This window comes from Bos grunniens, chromosome 8 (assembly GCF_055505025.1).
Source record: "Bos grunniens cultivar Pamir isolate PY7600 chromosome 8, Bosgru_T2T1.0, whole genome shotgun sequence".
Lineage (NCBI taxonomy): Eukaryota > Metazoa > Chordata > Mammalia > Artiodactyla > Bovidae > Bos > Bos grunniens.
In genome coordinates, this window is record NC_141172.1 from 40101637 (window position 1) to 40124195 (window position 22559).

Consider the following 22559-nt stretch of genomic DNA (forward strand, 5'->3'; position numbering starts at 1 on the left):
GTTGGAGAACTGGTGAAAGGGTGGTGAAAAAATTGTTGATGAATTTATCTGTTCTCTGCCAGAAGAAACATGGTGGGGTGAAGCAAGGGTGCTCAGAAGTATTAAACATTCATTATTTAAATACAGGCAACCCTTTTGTTGAAAGCCAGCTTAACTGCACAACTATTGTAGAGTTCTGTCTTATGAGGAGCTGTCACTGAGGAACTCTTCTGCCGTAGTGAAAGTGCCAATTATCTGAACAGCATTTAAACCTAGCTGTGGAGCCCACAAAGGGATGTCTTCTGTAGCTCTTGAGGTGATCTGGAGTTTTTCTTCTCTGACAAAAGCCAGAGTGAGAGATGTGGTGGCCTGCAGAAGGCTGTGTAGTTCAATCATTCTGTTCCTACCTAGAAGCTGTTCAGTCAACCTATTAGTTAGCAGTTTGGTTGTTGGAAGAGTTGGGGGCAGTCTGTGGGGTAGGGAGCCCATAACTATGGGCTATGAGCGCATCATAACCCAGATAGCTATGATGATAAAGTACATGACATTGCGAAAGCATGGGGTTCTTGTAACTTGGGATGGTTCAATAGTGGTGTCTGTGGATGTAATACAATACTGTCTGGAAGAAGCAGCAATGACCGTGAAAGTGCCAAGTGGTAGGACGCAATTTAGGAGTAGGAGGCGTACAAAAATGACAGTTAGGGTTTGCAGTTCAGGGCAGCCACTGATACCCTCAAGCAAATAAAGAAACAGTGAATATGTAACAGCTGGCATAACTTGAAGAATTGATTGTAGGACAGTCAGGACCTCAATCTTGGAAGATAGTTGTAAAGCTGGTAGCATGAAAAGAAGACTAAATGTGACCGATATTACTGTAGCCTAAACAGCACACAGAAAAAGCTTTGAACCAAACTGGGGGAAGTGGCTAATAGCATAACGTTTCAGTTAGGTACATTTGTTTTTATCTTATCTCTGCCCATTTATTAAGTGTATGACTTCAATTCTGTCTAATTTTCAGTCTCTCTATTTGTACTATGGAGAAAATAAGGTGCCCACGTTTGATGGTCACCATCATGCATAAATAAGGTAAAGGTGCTAAACAAGCATAGTACAAAGTAAGAATAATAATGGTGCATGTTTATTTTCACTTTATTATTCCAGGGTAGTTGTGTTTCATGTTTTCATAAGGGCCTGGGTGTTCTTTGTTAATTTTAACCTAGTAAATCCTGATAAATATCTCTGAACCCTCTTGGAGCTTTTTTAGCCCTGTCCAAACATTTTGCAAGATTTCTTTGCCCAGGAAACCATAAGAGCATGCAATTAAAATCATCTGTACATGTGAAATGACCTTATCTTTTTAACATTTTTTAAACTTTATTTACAAACATATTCACAGAACTTTGGACCATTGTTACATGGACCGATTGTTGACTTTTCCCCATTAGTCCTGGCAAGGATTTCATACCATTTTCTGCTGCTGCCCCATATGAACCCCAACGTAGTCACTTCTATAGTTAACTGCCTGTGTATCCAGGGGGAGCTGAGGATGAATTCTGTCTCTAGAGGAACATGGTAAACCAGAGCTAACTAGATTGTAATGTGATGATGGTATGGCACCATCAAAGAAAAGTCATCCTTTGAAGGATGCTTGTTAAGATCACAAGGTTGAAGTGGATGTGTTATGCTGGTAGACGGTGCTTTCCCACGGAGGTAACGGATTTGCACTGTGTCTTTTGGATCATGAATATGTTCCTTCTCTGTGGTAGTGAGACCCATTTCTATTTGTTCAGTTTGTTTAACAAAGATTTAGTGAATGTACTGAGAAACAGAAGTCTCTCCTTTAATGAAGCTTAGGATCCAGGACAGGGAGCAGAAATTAATCAGACAATTTCTCCTTGAATGAAAAAGTATAACTGTGGTGAATTTTGCAGAGGGAGGGCTTGAGTAGGTGATGATAAAAAAGCATAGAGCGGGAGCACTCGACTTAGCCTGGGAGGGGAGTGAAGGTTAAAGAAATATTCCCTGCTGGGGAACAGAAGGAAGAGTTGGTGTAATAGCCAGGGTTCTTGCAGGAGAGACATGGCATACCCGACAAGGTGTTTCAGGAGAGTTAAAGGACAGGACCATTTACCATGCTGTGGGCAGAATATAGGGAACCAGCATGAGATGGTGAAATTCCCTAGCACTAGCAAGAGTGGGGACCTCTTACCACCCCTAGGCCTAAAGGAGGAGAGAGGAAGCAGTGGTTGCTGGAAACCTGAGACAATAGTCAGAGCTGTAAGGAATGGAAGCTCAGCAGAGCCATGGCTTTGGTGGAGGAGACACAGCCAGTCCGTGGAGACCCAGGAGGGAGATGGTCAGGAGAATAGGTCCCCTGACCTCCTGCCACTCCCTCTGACCTTGGCTGATCCCAGCCAGAGTCCAATAACATGGAGCCGTCAGAAATGTTTAGTCAGAGTGTGGTGTGGTCAGACTGGGCTCTCTTCCTAGTCCATGCTTTCCTCCCATTTGTGCAGAAGGGTGGCCATGATGCCACTGAGAGCTGAGCATTGCATTCCCATCCAGCCCTGCCCCTTACCAGCCACGTTACCTCTGGCTGAAAACAGTCTCTCCAAGCCTGTTTCCTTCTCAGTACAGTGGGGCCCTACCACGTACTCTGTATCCCAGGGAGGCATAAGGACCACATAGAGAGCGTCAAGGGAACGTCCTTTGGAAACTACACACTGCTTTACACTTGAAAGGGGATTTTATGACTCCCTTTTGCCTCTATCTGAGGGGAGAGAGTTTTCTCTGGGACCAGGAAGTATAAGGTCCTCAAGCATACCCAGTTCTGTGATGGCCTCCCAATGGTAGAATAAAAAATGGGCTCAATATAATCTTCTGTGAGGACAAGAAAATGTGATTAGTGGCAGCTCCAAGGCTTCCTGAGGTGCCAGATAAGAAGGTGTAAAAGAATTATCTGCATTAATGCCCTCTCTCCTCCTAGTTGGAAACCCCAGTTGGAAAGGGCCAAGAGAGTCTGTTTCCATTAGAGGCTGAATATTTGCTTTGACTCTTTCATTTTTCACCAGAGAATGTATTCTCAGCCTCCCTCAGCTTTGTTTCCAGCATTTCATGGCTCTACGTCGACAAGGCAGAATGTCCTTCCCTCTCCGCTCCCTCTTCTACAAGCCCCAGACTGAAAATTCACTTGTTAACTTTTAAAATATACACACAAGCGGGAAACAGATGGCATTATCTGGATAATGCTAGAAAACGATCAGATTCTTTTTCAAGGGCTATGCTCTGTTTTGAAATCACCCAAATGAATAAAGTTGTTTTGACTTGAAATTAGTTATTGAAATAAGGTATTTGGGAATAGTTTTCAGCCCTTCTCTAGATAGGGTCAGGGTCTGTCAAAGCGTCTTCCTACTTAAAGTCCTAATTTGGCAAAAAGTTGAACCACGTCAGGCTCCCTCTCACCTCTTTTCTCTCTCTCCTCATTCCCTCTCTCCACTGTCTCTCTCCTAGTGGTTAAACATGTCTTTTTTTTTTTAGTCTGCAGGATCAAGAGAACTGAAATACACTCCTCTAAGATGTGCCTCGTGAGACCCTAATAAAATGTTCCCTTCACACATTTCTGGGGCACCTGTCACCAGAGCAAGCAGGTGCAATTTCTGTCGTGTCTTAATTTTGTATCCCTATTTTGGACTGAACATAGAATCGAAGGTGTTTTATTTTTAATTGAAGAAGATTCTGGGAAAAGTCTTCCGGGTGTGGTGCATCTTTTGAGGGGGCCGTGGGTTGCACTGTCCAACCTACAGAGCCTCTGTTCTTTAGCCAGCAGTCGTGAGTGTTCTTGCAGTAAACCAGGACCATGTGAAGATGATGCTCCTAGGGAGGATGGGGAGAAATAAATAGCGGTATTTCTAAAAGGATAGGCAGCCTGACGGCAAATTCCAGAGACTGGGTGACATTTTAAATTGGTAATGCTCCTAATTACCCAGGCCCTAGGAGACGGTATGGAATACAGCCACAGCTCTAGAATTAATACAAGTGAGCACTGTGAGCCCATTACTAACAGCATGTTCTCTTAGAATAATGGCACCGAATCTGTGTCAGCACAGTATGATATTGCAATTAAAACACACGCACACACACATGAATGTGTGACCTCCAATATTTCCTACTTTTTGGGAAAATTTTCCTGCTATAAAAGTAAAAGTAAAAACTGTTATAAATTTTCCTGAAAAAAAAATTAATACTTTGTTTGCTTGTCATTCATTGCCTCTTGGTATTGCTGGGTTAAAATGTCAGATTTATAACAATGAACTTAAGTAATCAGCGTGTGATTTTATGAAACATGAGCTTGGAAGGCAGAAATGCCCAGATTCAACTCCTAGTTCCCCTGCTTATGCTGGGTGAAATTGGGCTCATTCAGTGTCTCTGATTTTCAGTTTAGTCATCTTACAAGTGGGCACGATAATGTTATCTATTCATACATTTATTGTGAGGGTTTGAGCCACGTGAAATGCCTTGCTCAAAGCTAGTGCTAAAAGATGCTAAGAATAAAAGATACGGCAGAAATACAGAATCCTAAAGTTTCAACCATCAGACTGAGCTTTAGACCTCAGCTTCAGCAGTGTGTGGGGCCAGAGATCCAGCCCATACCATCCACCTCTTCCTCTCAGCATGCAGGTCCAGATATTGGCTTGTCCTTTTGTGCCAGTGAGTGGTGGTTTTGTTGATTTAAATCCTAGAAGAAAAGTTTCTGTAAATTCTATCTGTCCACTGTCTTAATACCCTTCTACCCTTCATATAAACCACCACAACTTTTTGGGGGGGACCTAGAATGAAAGCTTATATCCCAGTTTATGTGGGTGAAAGACTTTATCTTCAGTTTTCTTCTGAATATGTATGTGTATACACACACACACACACACACACACCCCTGCGTGTGTGTGTGTGTATGTATATATATATAATTCTAAGAATTATTGGAGACAGTTTTCATTTTGTTCATGTTGATATTTAGGATAAGCAAGTTCATTCAAGATGCTCTACTTTTATTGGTCCTAAATATCCTAAAAGCAAACCATGTAACAAAGAAACTGTAGTAATGATAGCAATAATTTGAGAAAAACCAATTATGTGCCAAGTACTTTGGATACACTTCATATTGATCCCTACAGCAAAACTTAAAAGGTGGGAGGTACTAGCCGTGTTTAACATATGAGAACAGGGAATCTCAGCAAGATTCATAACTTGGCCAAAGTAAGACCACTTGTAAAAATCAAAGCCAGTGCTTTGTCTGCTCTCAAAGCTCCGGTGTGTTTTCACCGCTTTTTGTCTTCTCATTTCCTTCCAGGTTGTTTTGGATGTTGTTTGTGGATCAGGAATACTGTCACTTTTTGCTGTACAGGCTGGAGCTTGTAGAGTCTATGCAGTTGAGGCTGGTTCAGTAGCACAATATGCTGAGGTAAGTGGTTGTATTTTTATAGTGGACTGAGTGATGGACTTTTCAAGGTAAGTCATATATAAAAGAATTTTTTTTTACCAGTCTTATCTTTTTTTCTGTTGGGATGTTACTGCTAAAGGAACCCGCCTTTATTGTAGTAATTGATAATGAAAACAATTATCTAAAAAAGTTCACAATACTAAAAATATAATAAAACTTTCTTCTTCCCTATCCACTGGGTGGCAGATGGGCCTGGGGAAGGCAAATACTTTCTTATCTTTAAAAATGACCTACTAAGGTGAGGAGGGCTTCCCTGGTGGCTCAGAAGGTAAAGCGTCTGCCTGCAATACAGGAAACCCGGTTCGATTCCTGAGTCGGGAAGATCCCCTGGAGAAGGAAATAGCAACCTACTCCAGTACCCTTGCCTGGAAAATCCCATGGGTGAAGAAGCCTGGTAGACTACAGTCCACGGGGTCACAAAGAGTAGGACACGACTGAGCGACTTCACTAAGGTGAGGAGTCAGACATCCCTGGAGCTAGGTTGATTTTTTTCTTCAATGCTGTACTGACAGTAACTGTGCCACTCACTTTAAATTTCAGTTTTGGTTTAAGGGATGGTTGCTACATGGTTGTAGTTGGAGCATGGAGACATGTATGTTTCAAGGAGCTTTTTCAGATTGCAGATTCTGACTGGAGGACAGGGAGATGCTTTGTTTTAAATGTGGTGCTCCATTATCATTATGAAATGTGTACAAATATTGGAGAATAAGTCAAAGTCAAGAGTCAGTAATAGTAGCTTTCAGTAATATTTGGATGTAATAATAACCCAGTCAAGCTGCAGAGTTGGAAGTGTGTGTGCACAAACGTGATCAGAGTGATGTGCTTATCATTCACATGTGGAGGAGGCCTATGCTTAAGTGAGGGCTAGAATTGCAGATAGAAAGGGAAGCTTGCCTGCTGCTTCTGAGGAACATCCTGAAACTTTCCTCTGACCTGGGACAGTTGGTAGCTCTGAGTGATGGCTGAGTTTGGATTGAATGACCCAGGAGGAACTGGAGACCAGTAAACAGCATGCTGTGTTTGGAAGGAAGGAGTGCCAGGGCCTGATGGCCAGCGTGTTGTTTCACTTCCTTCTTCCAACAAGCCTTGGATAAAATATTTTTGGTCTTTGGCTTGCTAACCAATTCTTAAGAGTCATTTCTATTAAATATTGAGTACACACAAAAGAATATTTATTAAATGTATACCTATTATTGGGGGCCTCCCTGATGGCTCATTGGTAAAGAATCTGCCTGCCAATGCAGGAAACACAGATTCGATCCTTGGGTCGGGGAGACCCCATGGAGTAGGAAATGGCAACACACTCCAGCATTCTTGCCTGGGAAATCACATGGGCAGAAAAGCCTTGTGGTCTACATTTTGTGGGGTCAGGAAGAGTCAGACATGCCTGAGTGAGCACTCACTTACCATACATTTTAGTATTTGTAAAATGTGTACATTTGTAAAATATCAAGAATAACGATACAATGAATATGTGTCCACTATGTCTTTTAAGGAATAGGCCATTAGCATTTCTATTAAAGGTTCATGTGTCTTGTCCTGTTCAGTCTTTTCTGCCCTAAACAGAGGTAACCACTATGTTGAATTTTTGTTGGTCATTTGCATGCTGTTCTTTATAGGCTCAGAGGGTAAAGCGTCTGCCTGCAATGCAGGAGACCCGGGTTCCGTCCCTGGGTTGGGAAGATCCCCTGGAGAAGGAAATGGCAACCCACTCCAGTATTCTTGCCTGGAGAATCCCATGGACAGAGGAGGCTGGTGGGCTACAGTCCACGGAGTCGCAAAGAGTCAGATATGACCGAGCGACTTTACTTTCACTTTCTTTATAGTTTTACCACACGTGTTTCTATTCCTAAAACAAATCTTAATGAACTTTCCATAAATGGGATCATAATGTATGTATCCTATAATTTGCTTTTTTAACCCAGCATGTTGCTTCTGAGGGTCATTTTGTTGATGCATACAGCCCTCATCAATGTTGGATAGCATTCTGTTATATGAAATGCATTAAGTTGCTAGTGCAGTATACTGTTGATAGAATTTGGATGACTTCCCTTATACAAGTATTATTGTGAGTATTCTTGTACACACTCTCCACCTATCTCAGTATATACCCAAGAGTAGAATTGATGGGTAATAGGGCATGTATACTTGACCTCTGTTCTGTGATGCCAACTGGTTTTCCAAAGTGGTTGTTCCAGTTTGCACTCCCTTCAGCAGATAATGAGCGTGCTGTTATTCCACAACGTTGTCAGCACTTGATATTGTCAGGCTTTGGACTTCTTGTCAATCTGGTGTTTATCACATATTTGTGGTTTTAATTTGTATTTTCTAACCACTAAAGACTTTGAGCATGGTGTTTGACCATTTCTTCTCTTCCATGAAATACCTGTTCCAGTTTTTTGGACAATGTTTTTTTTTGAATTGTTTTATTGTCTAATTCATTTGTGGGAATGATGTGTATATTCTGGATATTAATTCTATTCAGTTTTATATGGGAAAAAATATCTTCTCCCAGTTAGTACCTCACCTTTTCTCTTCATGGAGTTCTAAATAAGATTTAAATACAGAATTCTAAAGAGAAAAGAGAAGAAGAATATAAAGTTACATAGAGAGAACCCATAGATAAAAATGTCTCTGCTTCACTGTTTGATAGATTTCAAAATGCAGTCTTAAGCAGAAGGAGCTGCATGTAGACCTTTGCCTCGGGGGTTGTGCATTCATTTAATCACATCTTCATTCCGTTGCATCCACAGTTCTGTTTCTTGGGAGAGTATAGGAGAAACAGAAATAATTAAGGAGTATTCTTGTGTTTAAAGAGCTTCTATTCTGATAGATTGATGTTGTTGTCTCTTGTATCAGATACCAAAAAAAGATAGAGAGAAGCGTTAGAGATTTCTTCTTTCTCATAGTTTATTTTCTCACATATTTAAGGTAGCTTGAGACACACTCTTGACAGTTATTTTTAAAAATGTAATGCCTTTGGTTGTAATATTTTAAGGGAAGAGAGGAAGAGATTAGCTTGAGATCCTCACGCACTCCCTAGACACAGTCCTGTCCCCAGCCCCAGCACACAGCCCCAGTCATCACCAGCACACCATAGGAGGAGCTGTTCCAGAACCATCTGTGATTGGTTTCTCCAAGAGAATTCTCAGCCTGATTAAACACGTCAGCGGGACAGTTGCCTTCTTGCAGAGCAGGGCTACCCGCACAGACACTTTTACCCAGTAGGTCCACTGGCTAATTATAAATGTCTCTAGCAAGAAGCCAATATGGAGAAGAAAAGAGAAAGAATTTAAAATGGTAAAACTTTGTATTGTTTTAAACTTTGAAACTATTTTAAACTATTTCACTTCAAGCTTACAAATAAGTTGTAAAAAAATAGAAAGTAATTCAAAAGCTTCCCAAGTTCTCTTTAGCTTGATTCACCTCTTGTTCAGGTTTTATCCCATTTGCTTTATCATTTACTCTTGCTCCACTGTCACCATCCAGGAACACACATATACATGAATGCTGTGCTGTGCTAAGTCACGTCAGTCGTGGCCCACCAGGCTCCCCCGGCCCTGGGGTTCTCCAGGCAAGAACACTGGAGTGGCTTGCCATTTCCTTCTCCAGTGCATGAAAGTGAAAAGTGAAAGTGAAGTCGCTCAGTCGTGTCCGACTCTAGCGACCACATGGACTGCAGCCTACCAGGCTCCTCCATCCATGGGATTTTCCAGGCAACAGTACTGGAGTGGGGTACCATTGTATACACAAATATGGGTGTGTGTGTGTATATGTATATATTATATATATATATATGCAGATAGAGACACACACATTTTTTCCTATGGGTCAGTTATGTACATCATAGCCTTTTATCCTTAAACATTTCAGTGTGTGTTTTGCAAGAACAAAACCATTTTCTTAAATAAACCGAGAAGAATTCAAAAGTGAAAGGAGAAGCTATACAATGACTTGTCCATTGAGTCTTCTGATGTTACTGAACAGGTTTCAGGGAGGCCCCAACTTGAGCAGAGATACACTGTCATCCTGGGCGTTGAAGCAAGAACAGTCTACACTTCACTGCCTATTTCCTTGCATGGTATTTCCAGGGAGACTTGATTTTTAAAGCATTTAAACCAATGTTCTAAAGAATTCTGAAGCATCATCATTTCTTTTATCTTTGGTTTTAGCATGCAGGGAGGATTTTTGTGTTTCTGTAATCTTCCTGTGTATGGCTAGGGCAGGTGGGGGGCAGGGGTAGTTTTCCAAATGCTGCAGGGACTGCAAAGTATCCTTGAAATCCTTGCTGGCAAGTCTTCTCTGCCCCTGAGGCCTTCCTGGCGTGTGGTCCTAAGGACAGGCTAGTTATGAATGCATTCGGGGCCAGGGCTGGTTAGAATCTTCGTGAAGGAAGGCCATGTTCCTGACTGCTACTGTGGGTGTCATGCAATGCCCACTGTGGGCCAGGCCTGTCACCCTTGCGGAGGAAGATCTGCACCAGGGCTTGGTTTCTGCTTCTTCCGCCGACACTTGTCTGTACAACTTGTGGATGGCACAGGCGAGTGTGAACAGCACAGAAAAAATTTCCACTCTAAGAATAGGCTTTGCTGGCCGCTCAGCACACAGCGCGTGGTGGTCCTTTCCACCTTTTCATTATTCAGTAATTGAACCAGCAGACATTTATTTCTTTCCTCTGGAGTCTTCATTAAATTGCTCGGAAAAGATAAAACTGTAACAAGAAAGAAAAATGTACAAATTTAGCTACCATTGCCTGCCCCTGGATTCTTCTCACAAAAGGCTTCTGGGCTTTAAGTAAACAGAATATTTTCAGTTTGCATTGAATTCAATTTCAGTCGCATTCAGTGGCTAAAGCTGATTTTGTAAGGGCTGACCCTCAGATGATGAGATGGTGGAAATGACTCCTTGTCTGGAGGGCACGCACATTTAGTCATTTTTTGCGGGATAGTCGTGAACCTGCCCAGGTGCAGTCGTGTGCTCTCACCCTGGGCCCCATCTGACATTTCTGGGTCAGTAATAAGAGACCATCTTTGTCCAAGAAACAGGGCAGAACTAAAGGTCTCCCCTGAGTTCCCAGCCTGTGAGTCGGCCTACCTCAAAAGGGCAGCTATTACTTGTTCTCTTTTTCTTTTCTTATGAAACATAAAGCTGAAGCCCTCAGCATATAGGCCAAATGGGAGTGGGGAGAAGGCATTAATCAAATGTATACTTGTACATAGTCAAGGAAGAGGGTGTTTCTTAAGTTAAAATTGTACACAGATGCCTCTCCATCTCAATGATAAATTCTTTGAAAGGCTGGAAATTAAAAGACTATGAGAGTAAGCAGTCATGAATAGATTTATGTATTGTAATCAGCTTAAGCTTACAGCAAAGCTCTCTGGCTCTTAAATTTCACAATGTTCATAATCATTAGTGGGCCACTTAATTAGACTTTACTAGCACATAGTTCCTACCGATGTCTCATTAGGATGATTTTTAAGGAGTCAGACCAAGTATTTCTAGGTCATGAGTAGTGGAATTAAAAGCAGGTAGAATTGGAAATGTTGTGACATTGCATTTCTAAATCTACTGGGTTCATAATCTAGGGCTGCTTTGTCTAATATGGCAGCCTTTAGACACATATGGCTCTTTATATGTAAATATAAACTCATTTTTAAAATTAAATTTCTTAGTCTCACTAGCTGCATTTCAAGTGCTTAGTAACCACAAGTAGCTAATGGCTATTGTAGTAGACCGTGAAAGGATGGAATATGTCCCTCACCAAAGAAAGTTTGAGTGGGTAGTACTGATGGAGAGGATGCAGGTGGCCATACGTCACTGCTCTGGCATGGGATGGCGAGGCTGGTGGCTGTGTTCAGTGCCAGGTGTTGGCAGCCATGGCCAGATCAGACTGGTTTGGTGTTAGTTGAGACAGCCCTCCCCAGTCCCTCTTGCTGTGGGCATTGTTTATCTTTCCCTTATTTTTGTGTAAGATCTGGCTTAGAACAGGTTCCCTAGGAAACAGATGGTGATGCACAGATTTACATGAAGGAAATTCATTGCAGAAGGCTCTCAGGAATCTGACCTGTGAAGGAACTAGGATAAAATTGGGCAGAGGAGGAGTTAAGCTGCAATGTAGTTGGAATAAAGAGCTCAGGCAAACCCACAGGGAATTCTTGAGCTGGGGAAATGTTTCAGAGTTGAACCACCTTGAGGCAAGGGCTTTTATGCTTCACATTTTTTATATATACTTCCTCAGGAAGGAGAGGAACCTGGGGGAAGGTGGCTGTCCTGGGCCAAGGGAAGTTTGTAGACCAAACCTCAGTTGAGAGCCATCATCTGCAGCATTCCCAGCCTCTGGGGAATGATGCCTTGGTCCTGAAGGAAGAATCTGCATGGTGTGCCACAGCAAGTACTACAGGATCAGGATTCAGGATCCTGACTTTAGTCTTCAGACAGGAAGCTGATGGAGAAGAAACATAATAGTAAATCAAGGAGGAGGGTCAAAGTGATGGAGCAGAGGGGGTGATACTGAAGGCATGTGTGAGCCCAGGGGTGATTTGTGGTGTGTGCTTTTGGGATGGGCAGAGGTTACCTAGAAACTCAGTCGACATCTGATCTGATGCACTTTGTACTTTTCTAAGCTCTGTGCGGACACAGAGTACATATGAGTTGTGATTTCTCCCCTCCAGTAATTTGTCCTCCAGTTGGGCTTCACACAAGTGAAATTCTTGCCATAGGACAGTAAACGCCAAGTGCATATGACTGGTAGAGACAAGAAATGTCACTGTAAGGAACAATTCCCATCAGCTTGGCTGTTTAGAGAACCATCAGATAAGAGGTGTGATTTGGCTTGAATCCTTAAAGATGTAGAGAAATGAACTGCCTCTCTTTCCATTTTCACCTCTTACTGCCAACAATGAGATTTTTGAAAAACCCTTGAGTTCTCATGGGGTTCTACCCTAAATATTTTGCTAATCTTTTCACAAATAATTGAAGGTCATTTATTGAAAAGGTCGTTGTAATTTTTAATCTTGAATACTAGAAAGAATGTATACTTTGAAGTTTTCTGATACAAGTTCATTCTTTGAGGTAAGGAGGGTTTTTCCCCGTTTTTTTAGACACCAAAAGTCTGAGTCACCAAATTCCATTCAGCGCATCAACACTTTTTATTTTTGCACTGTTAATAAAGTTAAAAGGTGGCCATAACAAATCCATTAAAAAAAATAATAATACCCATTTTGCATAGTTGGCTTTTTAGAATTTAGGTTGCATTTCTATATCTATAAACTCATAGTTCTTCAGGAAGAGTCTTTGAGGTGCTTGGGGCAGATAATATCATATCCACATGACAGATGAGGAAGAACCTTGGAGAAGTTAGGTCATGAGGATTGGACATGGCTTCTGAGACACAGACCCTCACTGCCCCCTCCTTCTTCAGCATCCAGGTAAGCAGTGACTAGTGGTTTCCTTGGAGGTGAAGAGGTGAATGTGTTTTCCAGAAGCTGGAGCTCTTACCCCTGTAGGTATTTCATCCAGGAGCCAAGAGAAAAGCATCTTTTTCTTCTCAAGCTATCTATTGTGAAGTGCTTAAACAGGCAGGTAGGTCTGCCGTATAAGAAGGAAACCTTCCTCTGTGGCAAAATCAAGTAGCAACACACTTAATAGGGGAGCTGTTTGAGGTAGTCTACATGGAATGCCACCCCATTTGCCACAAAACCCTGCCCAGAAAATAATAATTCTTATAGCTGGATTGGTGATGGGTAAGGCAAGAAGGCCTTTTGGGAGAGAATGTCAATGCCTCTTCATCTCACTCAATATTCTCTTCCCTGTAGGGTAGGTCCTCAACACCTTTGCCAGTATTATTAGTGATTATGCAGGTTCTGGAATCATACAGCATGAGGTTTCATTCTTGATCCATGGCCTAATGGATGTGTGACCTTGACAAGTGTATTAGTTTCCTAATTGCTGCTGTAACAAATTCATAGAAAATTAGTGGCTTTAAACAATGTGTATTATCTTATAGTTCTGGAGGTTAGAGATTTGGAGTGGGTTTCATGGGGTAAGATCAGAGTGACACAGAGCTGTGCTCACTCTGGAGACTCTAAGGGAGGATCTGTTCTTTGCCTTTTGCAGCCTTTGGAGGCTGCCGGCCTCACTTAGCCAGTGACTACATCACTCTGCTTCGGAAGCATCACTTTTTTTTTTTCACTCTCCTGCTTCTGGCATATAAAGAGCCTTGTGATTATATTGGGCCCACCAGGATAACCCTGGTAATCTCTCCATCTCAGAATCCTTAATTTACTCCCATTTACAACATCGCTTTGCCATGTAAAGTAACACATTTGTAAATTTCCAGCGAATAGGATGTAGACACTTGTGGGGATTGTGGGGACTGGGGGGAGCTGTGATTATTCTGCCAACCATAACAAGTTACTTGATCTTTCTCTACCTCATTTTCTTCACCTATGAAATTGCAGATAATGATAATCCCTCATGAAGATATTAAGAGAACTGAATGAGAAAATCAATGTCTGACATTCTTTAGCAATTGTTATTGCCGTCATGGTTATTATCAGCATCATTATGGGGGTCTCATTTCATCTCTGTACAGATCAACTGAGCAGGGAGGCCAGGCCACAGTGGGAAGTATGGGACCAGGCAGAGCACATTTTTCAAATGTGTGTGTTTAAATTGAATTTTGAAATTTCCTTTCTTACTCCTTTGCATTTTTTTACATTTCAATAAAGCTTTATTTATGAACACTGAAATGCATTTTTCTTAAATGGAATTTTATTTAATTTTCATATGTCAAGCTGTATCTTTTTTTTTTTTATTTTTTCCCAGTCATTTAAAAATACAAAAACCATTCTTAGCTTGCAGGCCATGCAGAGAGAGATGGTGGACCAGATCTTCCTGTGGGCGGTAATGCTGACTCCTGGTCTAACATAACCCTAATTCATAAAGAGCAATTTTTTTTAGTTAAGTAGCTGATATATGTCAGGTCCCATGCTATACTTGGGGACTGTAATGTCTGTATTTAGATGTGGTCCTTGTCTTCGTGGAGCTCATGATAGAATAACCACACAAATATATAATTAGAAACTCTTAAGTAGTGGTTATGAAAGAAAAGTACAGGGTGCTCTAAACTATAATTTGTATTACTCCTTTTTAAACCTTTTCAAAAAAATTCCTTTATGTCTTTTTGGCTGCACCGGATCTTTGCTGCTGTGCATAGCTTTTCTCTAGTTGCAGCAAGCAGGAGCAGAGGCTCCTCTCTAGTCGCAGTGCTCAGGCTCCTCTTGTTGCAGAGCATGGTCTCTAGGGTGCACAGGCTCAGTAGTTTTGGTACACAGGCTTAGTTGCCCCACATCAAATGGGATCTTCCCAGACCAGGAATCAAACCCATGCCCCTTGCATTGGCAGGCGGATTCTTAGCCACTGGACCACGAGGGAAGTCTGGTATTATTCCTTTTCTAATATCCAAACATTATAAGATATACAGGTTCCCAACTCTTCTCAAAGCTTCCGCAGACTGGGCAGGGCAGCCTGATAAGCAGTTCTCTGATACCCAGTTCTGAGAAATTCATAGCTGTTCCAATGTCCTTTTCCTAATAGGAATTTCCCTTGCTGGCCCAAATATGCAGTTATCCTCAGATGGCCTCAGTACTGATGACTGTTTGGAGGAACCCCACCACTTCGGCATCAGAAAATAGTGAAGTGGCCCTCAGGCAAGGATGCCTTAGGATCCCCCCCCCAGCAGGGGTCCTGTAACACATATTCTTTGCTTTCTGCCATAAGGGTGGTGTCATCTGCATATATGAGGTTGTTGATATTTCTCCTGGAAATCTTGATTCCAGCTTGTGCTTCATCCAGTCCAGCATTTCACATGATGTACTCTGCATATAAGTTAAATAAGCAGGGTGACAATGTACAGCCCTGACATACTCCTTTCCTGATTTGGAACCAGTCTGTTGTTCCATGTTCAGTTCTAACTGTTACTTCTTGATCTGCATGCAGATTTTTAAGGAGGCAGGTAAGGTGGTCTGGTATTCCCATCTCTTGAAGAATTTTCCACAGTTGTGATCCACACAGTCAGAGGCTTTGGCGCAGTCAATAAAGCAGAAATAGATGTTTTCCTGGAACTCTCTTGCTTTCTCAATGATCCAGCAGATGTTGGCAATTTGATCTCTGGTTCCTCTTTTTTTTCTAAAACCAGCTTGAACAACTGGAAGTTCACAATTCATGTACTGTTGAAGCCTAGCTTGGAGAATTTTGAGCATTCCTTTGCTAGTGTGTGAGGTGAGTGCAGTTGTGTGGTAGTTTGAGCATTCTTTGGCATTGCCTTTCTTTGGGATTGGAATCAAAACTGACCTTTTCCAGTCCTGCGGCCACTGCTGAGTTTTCCAAATTTGCTGGCATATTGAGTGCAGCACTTTCACAGCATCATCTTTAGGGTTTGAAATCTTGCATAACAGAAATTAAATACCCATTGAAAAACAATTCTGTGTTTCCCCTTCCTGTAGTGCCTGGCAATACTATTCTATGTTTCAATGAGTTGGACTATTTTACATACTTGATATATGGGGTATGTGCATGCTAAGTTGCTTCAGTCATGTCTGACTTGCAACCCCATGTACAGTAGCCCGCCTGGCTCCTCTGCCCATGGGATTCTCCAGGCAAGAATACTGGAGTGGGTTGCTGTTTCCTCCTCCAAGGGATCTTCTCAGCCCAGGGACTGAACTGGAGTCTCCTGCACTAGCAGGTGGGCTCTTTATGGGGAATCATACAGTATTTGTTCTCTTGTGATTGGCTTATTTCACCCAGCATTATGTCCCCTACGTTTATTCAGATCAGATCACATTGTTGCAAATGGCAGGATTTCCTTCTTTGTTTAAGGCTGGATATTACTCCTTTGTATATATATACCACATTTCTGCTGTGAGTAATGCTGCAGTGAACATTGGTGCCAATACCTTTTCAGTGTCCTGATTTCACTTCTTGTGGATATATACTCACAATTGAGATTCAAAGGTCATACAGTAGTTCTGTTTTTAATTTTTGTGGGAACTCCAGTTTTCTATAGTGGCAGCACAATTTTATATGCGTACTACCAATGTATAAGGAGAGTACCAATTTTTCCACATCCTCACCAACTTGTTTTTTGGCTATTATTCAGTTCAGTTCAGTTCAGTCGCTCAGTCGTGTCCGACTCTTTGCAACCCCATGAGTCGCAGCACTCCAGGCTTCCCTGTCCATCACCAACTCCCGGAGTTCACTCAGACTCACGTCCATCGAGTCAGTGATGCCATCCAGCCATCTCATCCTCTGGCGTCCCCTTCTCCTCCTGCCCCCAATCCCTCCCAGCATCAGAGTCTTTTCCAATGAGTCAACTCTTCTCATGAGGTGGCCAAGGTACTGGAGTTTCAGCTTCAGCATCATTCCCTCCAAAGAAATCCCAGGGCTGATCTCCTTCAGAATGGACTGGTTGGATCTCCTTGCAGTCCAAGGGACTCTCAAGAGTCTTCTCCAACACCACAGTTCAAAAGCATCAATTCTTCAGCGCTCAGCCTTCTTCACAGTCCAACTCTCACATCCATACATGACCACAGGAAAAACCGTAGCCTTGACTAGATGGACCTTTGTTGGCAAAGTAATGTCTCTGCTTTTGAATATGCTATCTAGGTTGGTCATAACTTTAGGAAACAGCAATCCTACTTAAGGTGATGTCTTGTGGTTTTGATCTGTATTTCTCTGATCATTAGGAGAACAACACCCCTTTTATGTGTTTTTACTTAGTGGGTTTCTGGATCAACTATTATTTGAAGAAGTGTATGGAGGGCTTCCCTGGTGGGTCAGATGGTAAAGAACCCGCCTGCCAACACAAGGGACCTGCGTTTGATCCCTGGGTCGGAAAGATCCCCTGGAGAAGAAAATGGCAACTCACTTCAGTACTCTTGCCTGGAGAATCCCATGGACAGAGGAGCCTAGCAGGTTAAAGTCCATGGGGTCACAAGAGTCAGACACAACTGAGCAACTAATGCTTCACTTCTGGAGGCTAAAGCAACCTTTTGAAACTGATGTCCAGTTTCCTCAATTTCCAGAGGGGGACCTTGAGAAATAAGGGCCTTCCTACATCGACAGTTGCCATTCCTCTGTTGTGGGAAACTGTCCTCATGTCCAGTGTTGATGTGTCTAAACCATAATTCAAGCAGCTTCTTCCCTCACTGCTTCTGAAATCTGCTCTCCCTAAGCCAGAGTCTCTACTCACAGCCAGTCACCTCTTGTCCCTCTCCTTTTGCCCCACAGCCCCCACATACAGAGCTGTTGTTGGCTCCCACTTCAGGGCCCATTTGATTCTGGTTGTAAAAGGCGAGAAGCAGCAGAAAGTGTTTGTTGACCTAAAACATTTGTCTGCCGTGGCAGCTACACAGTTTAAGGGAACTGTGATTTAGGCTACACATTTTCTTGGCAAGCAGAGCAGGGAGGGTGGGACAGACTGTAACTTGAATTCATCCAAATAAGAAAGAATGTCGTTTGAACTTTGCAGGTAAGTGAAATGAACAAGCATTCAGATGGTTGATTACTAATCATTGCTAAAAAATGTCTTGACATCTTACAGCTAAATTCCATCAGCTCTGGCTGTAAATGTGCATCACGCTCCCACACCCTCAACCCCACCTAAACTTTACCTTTCCCAGCCCGTTCCAGGTAGCTCAAGAGCTTCACCCTGTAGGAAGTCCTGTAAGAGTGCGGGGAAAAAAACCACCAAGATCAGTGTTCAGCTGTGTGAGACTCTTCAAAGACCAGACCAACATCCGAGAAGGAAAAAATTCAGCCATATCACATCAACAGGTTGGCCTCCACGCTCAGTGCTACATAATCACTTTGACTCCTCATTTTCCGCAGGATTGATGAATCCTCTCGCTCTGGGCTGATGGTTTGGCAATCCCATAGCCTCAGACTGGTGTCCATTCTTGCTCTTTTCATCTACTGAAGCTGAGGAAATGATAACTGGTTTTGCCACCTGGGTTACTTTTTAATGATCTGAAAGACCACAAGGAGCCGGCATTTCTTTTGTGCTTCTCCTCATTCAACAACCTAATAGCCATCTGAAAAGAGCTTTCTTGAAAAGAAAAAAGTCTGCTCCTCTCAGGCAGGAGCAATAATACTGCACTATTCTCTGATTAAACTATCACACTGCGCATATTACTGTGCATCTGACCTGCTTGAATCGGACTTACCACTGAGGCTTCTTGGAATTTGCACTGCTGCTTTTCTGCCAACAAGCCGTGAAATGACAGATGAGCGTCCCTAAACTTGAGTGTGAGCCGCAGGTAAAGTGCCCAAGAAACTCCTGGGGCCCAGCCACCTCCTGGGGCAGTGCTGGAAGGGGAAACGTGTTTTTCTTTAGGGTTATCCTCTGTGGACAAGAACTTCAATCAGGGGTGAAACCAGAGCCAGCACCACAGGGCACATGGAACTGGAGTGAAAACACGCAGCCCAGTCTCCCTTCTGCCCCTGTGGATAGGCAGCCTCTGCTGACTGGTATCAGACTGGAACCTGAAGGCAGGAAATTGTTCCCTCTCCTTCTGAGATTCTTTTAAATTTCAAAACCACCATAGTGTAATATTTTAAAAAAGCAGTTTCCTAGGTGTTAGATGACTGGTTCTTAAGGCAGGGGCCTGATCATTAACTGTGACTATGTATCTGCAAAGCTCTGCGTGTGTATCATAATTGGTGCACATTTTTAGCTATCCCATCAATATATATTTATAGATAAGTTTATTTTGAAAACTATGTACTACTGTGCTCACATATTATGTGCATTATAAACATTCTCCAGAATTAAAATGATATCCCACTATACACCCATACAGAGCTGAAATGTAAAATACAATAAAGCCAGTGGGACCCGCATACATTGTTGGTGAGAATGTAAAGTGGCATTAAGAACTTTCAAGAATAATTGGGCAGTTTCTCTTAAAGTTAAACATGAACTCTCACTGTGACCCAGCAATTCACTCCTTGGCGTTTACCAAAAAGAAATAAGAATATATGTTTCCACAAAGATTTGTACATTGGAAGCAACCCAAATGTCCATCAGCAGATGAAAAGACAAGTCAGTTTTAGGACATCCAAACAATGGCTTGCTATTAAGAATACAAATGAGTCAACTACTTTTATACATAACAGTAAGGATGGATCCCAGAAACATAAGCTGAGTGAAAGAAGCTAGACACAAAGGACATATTGTTTTATTATATTGAAATAAAAAGAATCAACCTCAGAGAGACAGCAGTGAGCAGAGGCTTGGAAGGAGACCTTGGTTCCCTACCCAGGAATTTTTGATAGTCCTGTGCAGCATGCAGGATCTCAGTTCCCTGACCAGGAATCGAACTCATGCCACCTGCAGGGGAAGCTTGGAGTCTTAACCAGTGGACCATCAAGGAAGTTGCAAGGTGCCCTGCCCATTTTTGAACCTGGGTAGCCTGGATGAAAACCAGGAATCCTAGCCACTAGACCACCAGGGGCTAGAGGCTAGAAGCAAAATTTCCCTGGCCCTTGCTCCGTCCCCCCTTGGAAAATGCATTTCTCAAGGAGGCAAAAACTGCTAAGATATATATATATATATATATAATATATATATATATATTATGGAGGAGAAAGAAAGTATGGCTTTATTACTTTGCCAGGCAAAGCAGGAACACAGTAGGCTAGCACCTGAAGAACTGTGCCCCCCTGTCCCTGGCAAATGATGTTGTTATTCAGTAACTAAGTTGTGTCCGATTCTGCGAGCCCATATACTGCAGCCCACCAGGCTCCTTTGTCCTCTGCTATCTCCTGGGGTTTGCTCAAACTCAGTCCATTGAGATGGTGATGCAATCTAACCATCTCATCCTCTCCACCCTCTTCTCCTTTTGCTCTCAGTCTTTTCCAGGATCAAGGTTTTTTCCAGTGAGTCGGCTCTTCGCATCAGGTGGCCAAAGTATTGGAGCTTCTTTAGCTTCAGCATCAGTCCTTCCAATGAATATTCAGGGTTGATTTCCTTTAGGATTGACTGATTTGGTCTCCTTGCTGCCAAGGAACTCTAAAGAGTCTTCTTCAAATAAATGACCCAATCAAAAAATGGGCCAAAGAACTAAATAGACATTTCTCCAAAGAAGACATACAGATGGCTAACAAACACATGAAAAGATGCTCAACATCACTCATTATCAGAGAAATGCAAATCAAAACCACTATGAGGTACCATTTCACGCCAGTCAGAATGGCTGTGATCCAAAAGTTTACAAGCAATAAATGCTGGAGAGGGTGTGGAGAAAAGGGAACCCTCTTACACTGTTGGTGGGAATGCAAACTAGTACAGCCACTATGGAGAACAGTGTGGAGATTCCTTAAAAAACTGGAAATAGAACTGCCTTATGACCCAGTAATCCCACTGCTGGGCATACACACTGAGGAAACCAAAAGGGAAAGAGACACGTGTACCCCAGTGTTCATCGCAGCACTGTTTATAATAGCCAGGACATGGAAGCAACCTAGATGTCCATCAGCAGATGAATGGATAAGAAAGCAGTGGTACATATACACAATGGAGTATTACTCAGCCATTAAAGGGAATGCATTTGAATCAGTTCTAATGAGGTGGATGAAACTGGAGCCTATTATACAGAGTGAAGTAAGCCAGAAAGAAAAACACCAATACAGTATACTAATGCATATATATGGAATTTAGAAAGATGGTAACAATAACCCTTTATACGAGACAGCAAAAGAGACACTGATGTATAGAACAGTCTTATGGACTCTGTGGGAGAGGGAGAGGGTGGGATGATTTGGGAGAATGGCACTGAAACATGTATAATATCATGTATGAAACGAGTCGCCAGTCCAGGTTCGATGCAGGATACAGGATGCTTGGGGCTGGTGCACTGGGACTACCCAGAGGGATGGTACGGGGAGGGAGGAGGGAGGAGGGTTCACGATGGGGAACACGTGTATACCTGTGGTGGATTCATGTTGATATATGGCAAAACCAATACAATATTGTAAAGTTAAAAAACAAACAGGAAAAATAAAAATAAAGAGTCTTCTTTAGCACCACAACTTGAAAGATCAGTTCTTCAGTGCTCAACTGGAAAAACCATAGCTCTGAAAATATGGACCTTTGTCAACAAAGTGATGTCTCTGCTTTTTAATACGCTGTCTAGGTTTGCATAGCTTTCCTTCCAAGGAGCAAGTGTCTTTTAATTTCATGACTGCAGTCACCATCTGCAGTGATTTTGGAGCCCGAGAAAATAAAATCTGCCAGTGCTTCCACTTTTTCCCCTTCTGTTTACCATGAAGTGATGGGACCAGATGCCATGATCTTAGCTTTTTTAATGTTGAATTTCAAGCCAGCTTTTTCACTCTCCTCTTTCACCTTCATCAAGAGGCTCTTTCGTTCTTCTTCACTTTCTGTCATTAGAGAGGTATCATCTGCATATCTGAGGTTGTTGGTATTTCTCCTGGCAATCTTGATTCCAGCTTGTGAGCACATTTCACATGATGTACTCTGCGTATAAGTTAAATAAGCAGGGTGACAATACGCAGCTTTGACATACTCCTTTCTCAGTTTTGAACCAGTCATTTGTTCCCTATCTGGTTCTAACTGTTCCTTCTTGACCCACATACAGGTTTCTTAGGAGACAGGTAAGGTGGCCTGGTACATGCGTGCTCAGTCTCTCAGTTGTGTCTGACCCTTTGTGATCCTATGAACTGTGGTGTGCCAGGCTCCTCTGTCCATGGGATTTTTCCAAGCAGGAATACTGGAGTGGGATGACATTTTCTGCTCCAGGGGATCTTCCTGACCCCAGGGATTGAACTGGCATCTCCTGCACCTCCTGCATTGGCAGGTGGATTCTTCTACCACTGAGCCACTTGGGAAGCCTCTGTTACTATTTCTATTTTGAAGTATAAACAGGACACTGATTGTAAATATCTAACCTGAAATCCGCCTATCTCCTGTCTCATGAAATGCAAACAAGAGGTTAGTTATAAGTGTCCAGCCTGAAGCCCATCTTTTTTCTCACCCCAAGAAATGTAAACAGGCCAGTTGTAA

At 42.4% G+C, this 22559-nt stretch overlaps 1 protein-coding gene across 45 annotated transcripts in view; it reads left to right on the plus strand.

Annotated features, from left to right (window-relative positions):
• Positions 1-22559, plus strand: part of LOC147366950 (histone-arginine methyltransferase CARM1-like) — a 297005-nt gene that overhangs the window by 185990 nt on the left and 88456 nt on the right. For 32 of the 45 annotated variants that reach the window (XR_015169620.1, XR_015169611.1, XR_015169615.1 and 29 more), the window contains one exon: positions 5327-5437. Coding sequence is in view for 23 of the 45 variants with exons in the window: in XM_086415329.1 (XP_086271455.1) it covers positions 5327-5437 (111 nt within the window). In the remaining 22 variants the exon portion in view is untranslated. Of the gene's footprint in view, positions 1-3516; positions 3627-5326; positions 5438-5768; positions 5929-18156; positions 18311-22559 lie in introns of all 45 variants that reach the window. The other 13 variants (XR_015169621.1, XR_015169623.1, XM_086415344.1 and 10 more) reach the window with 4 other exon arrangements.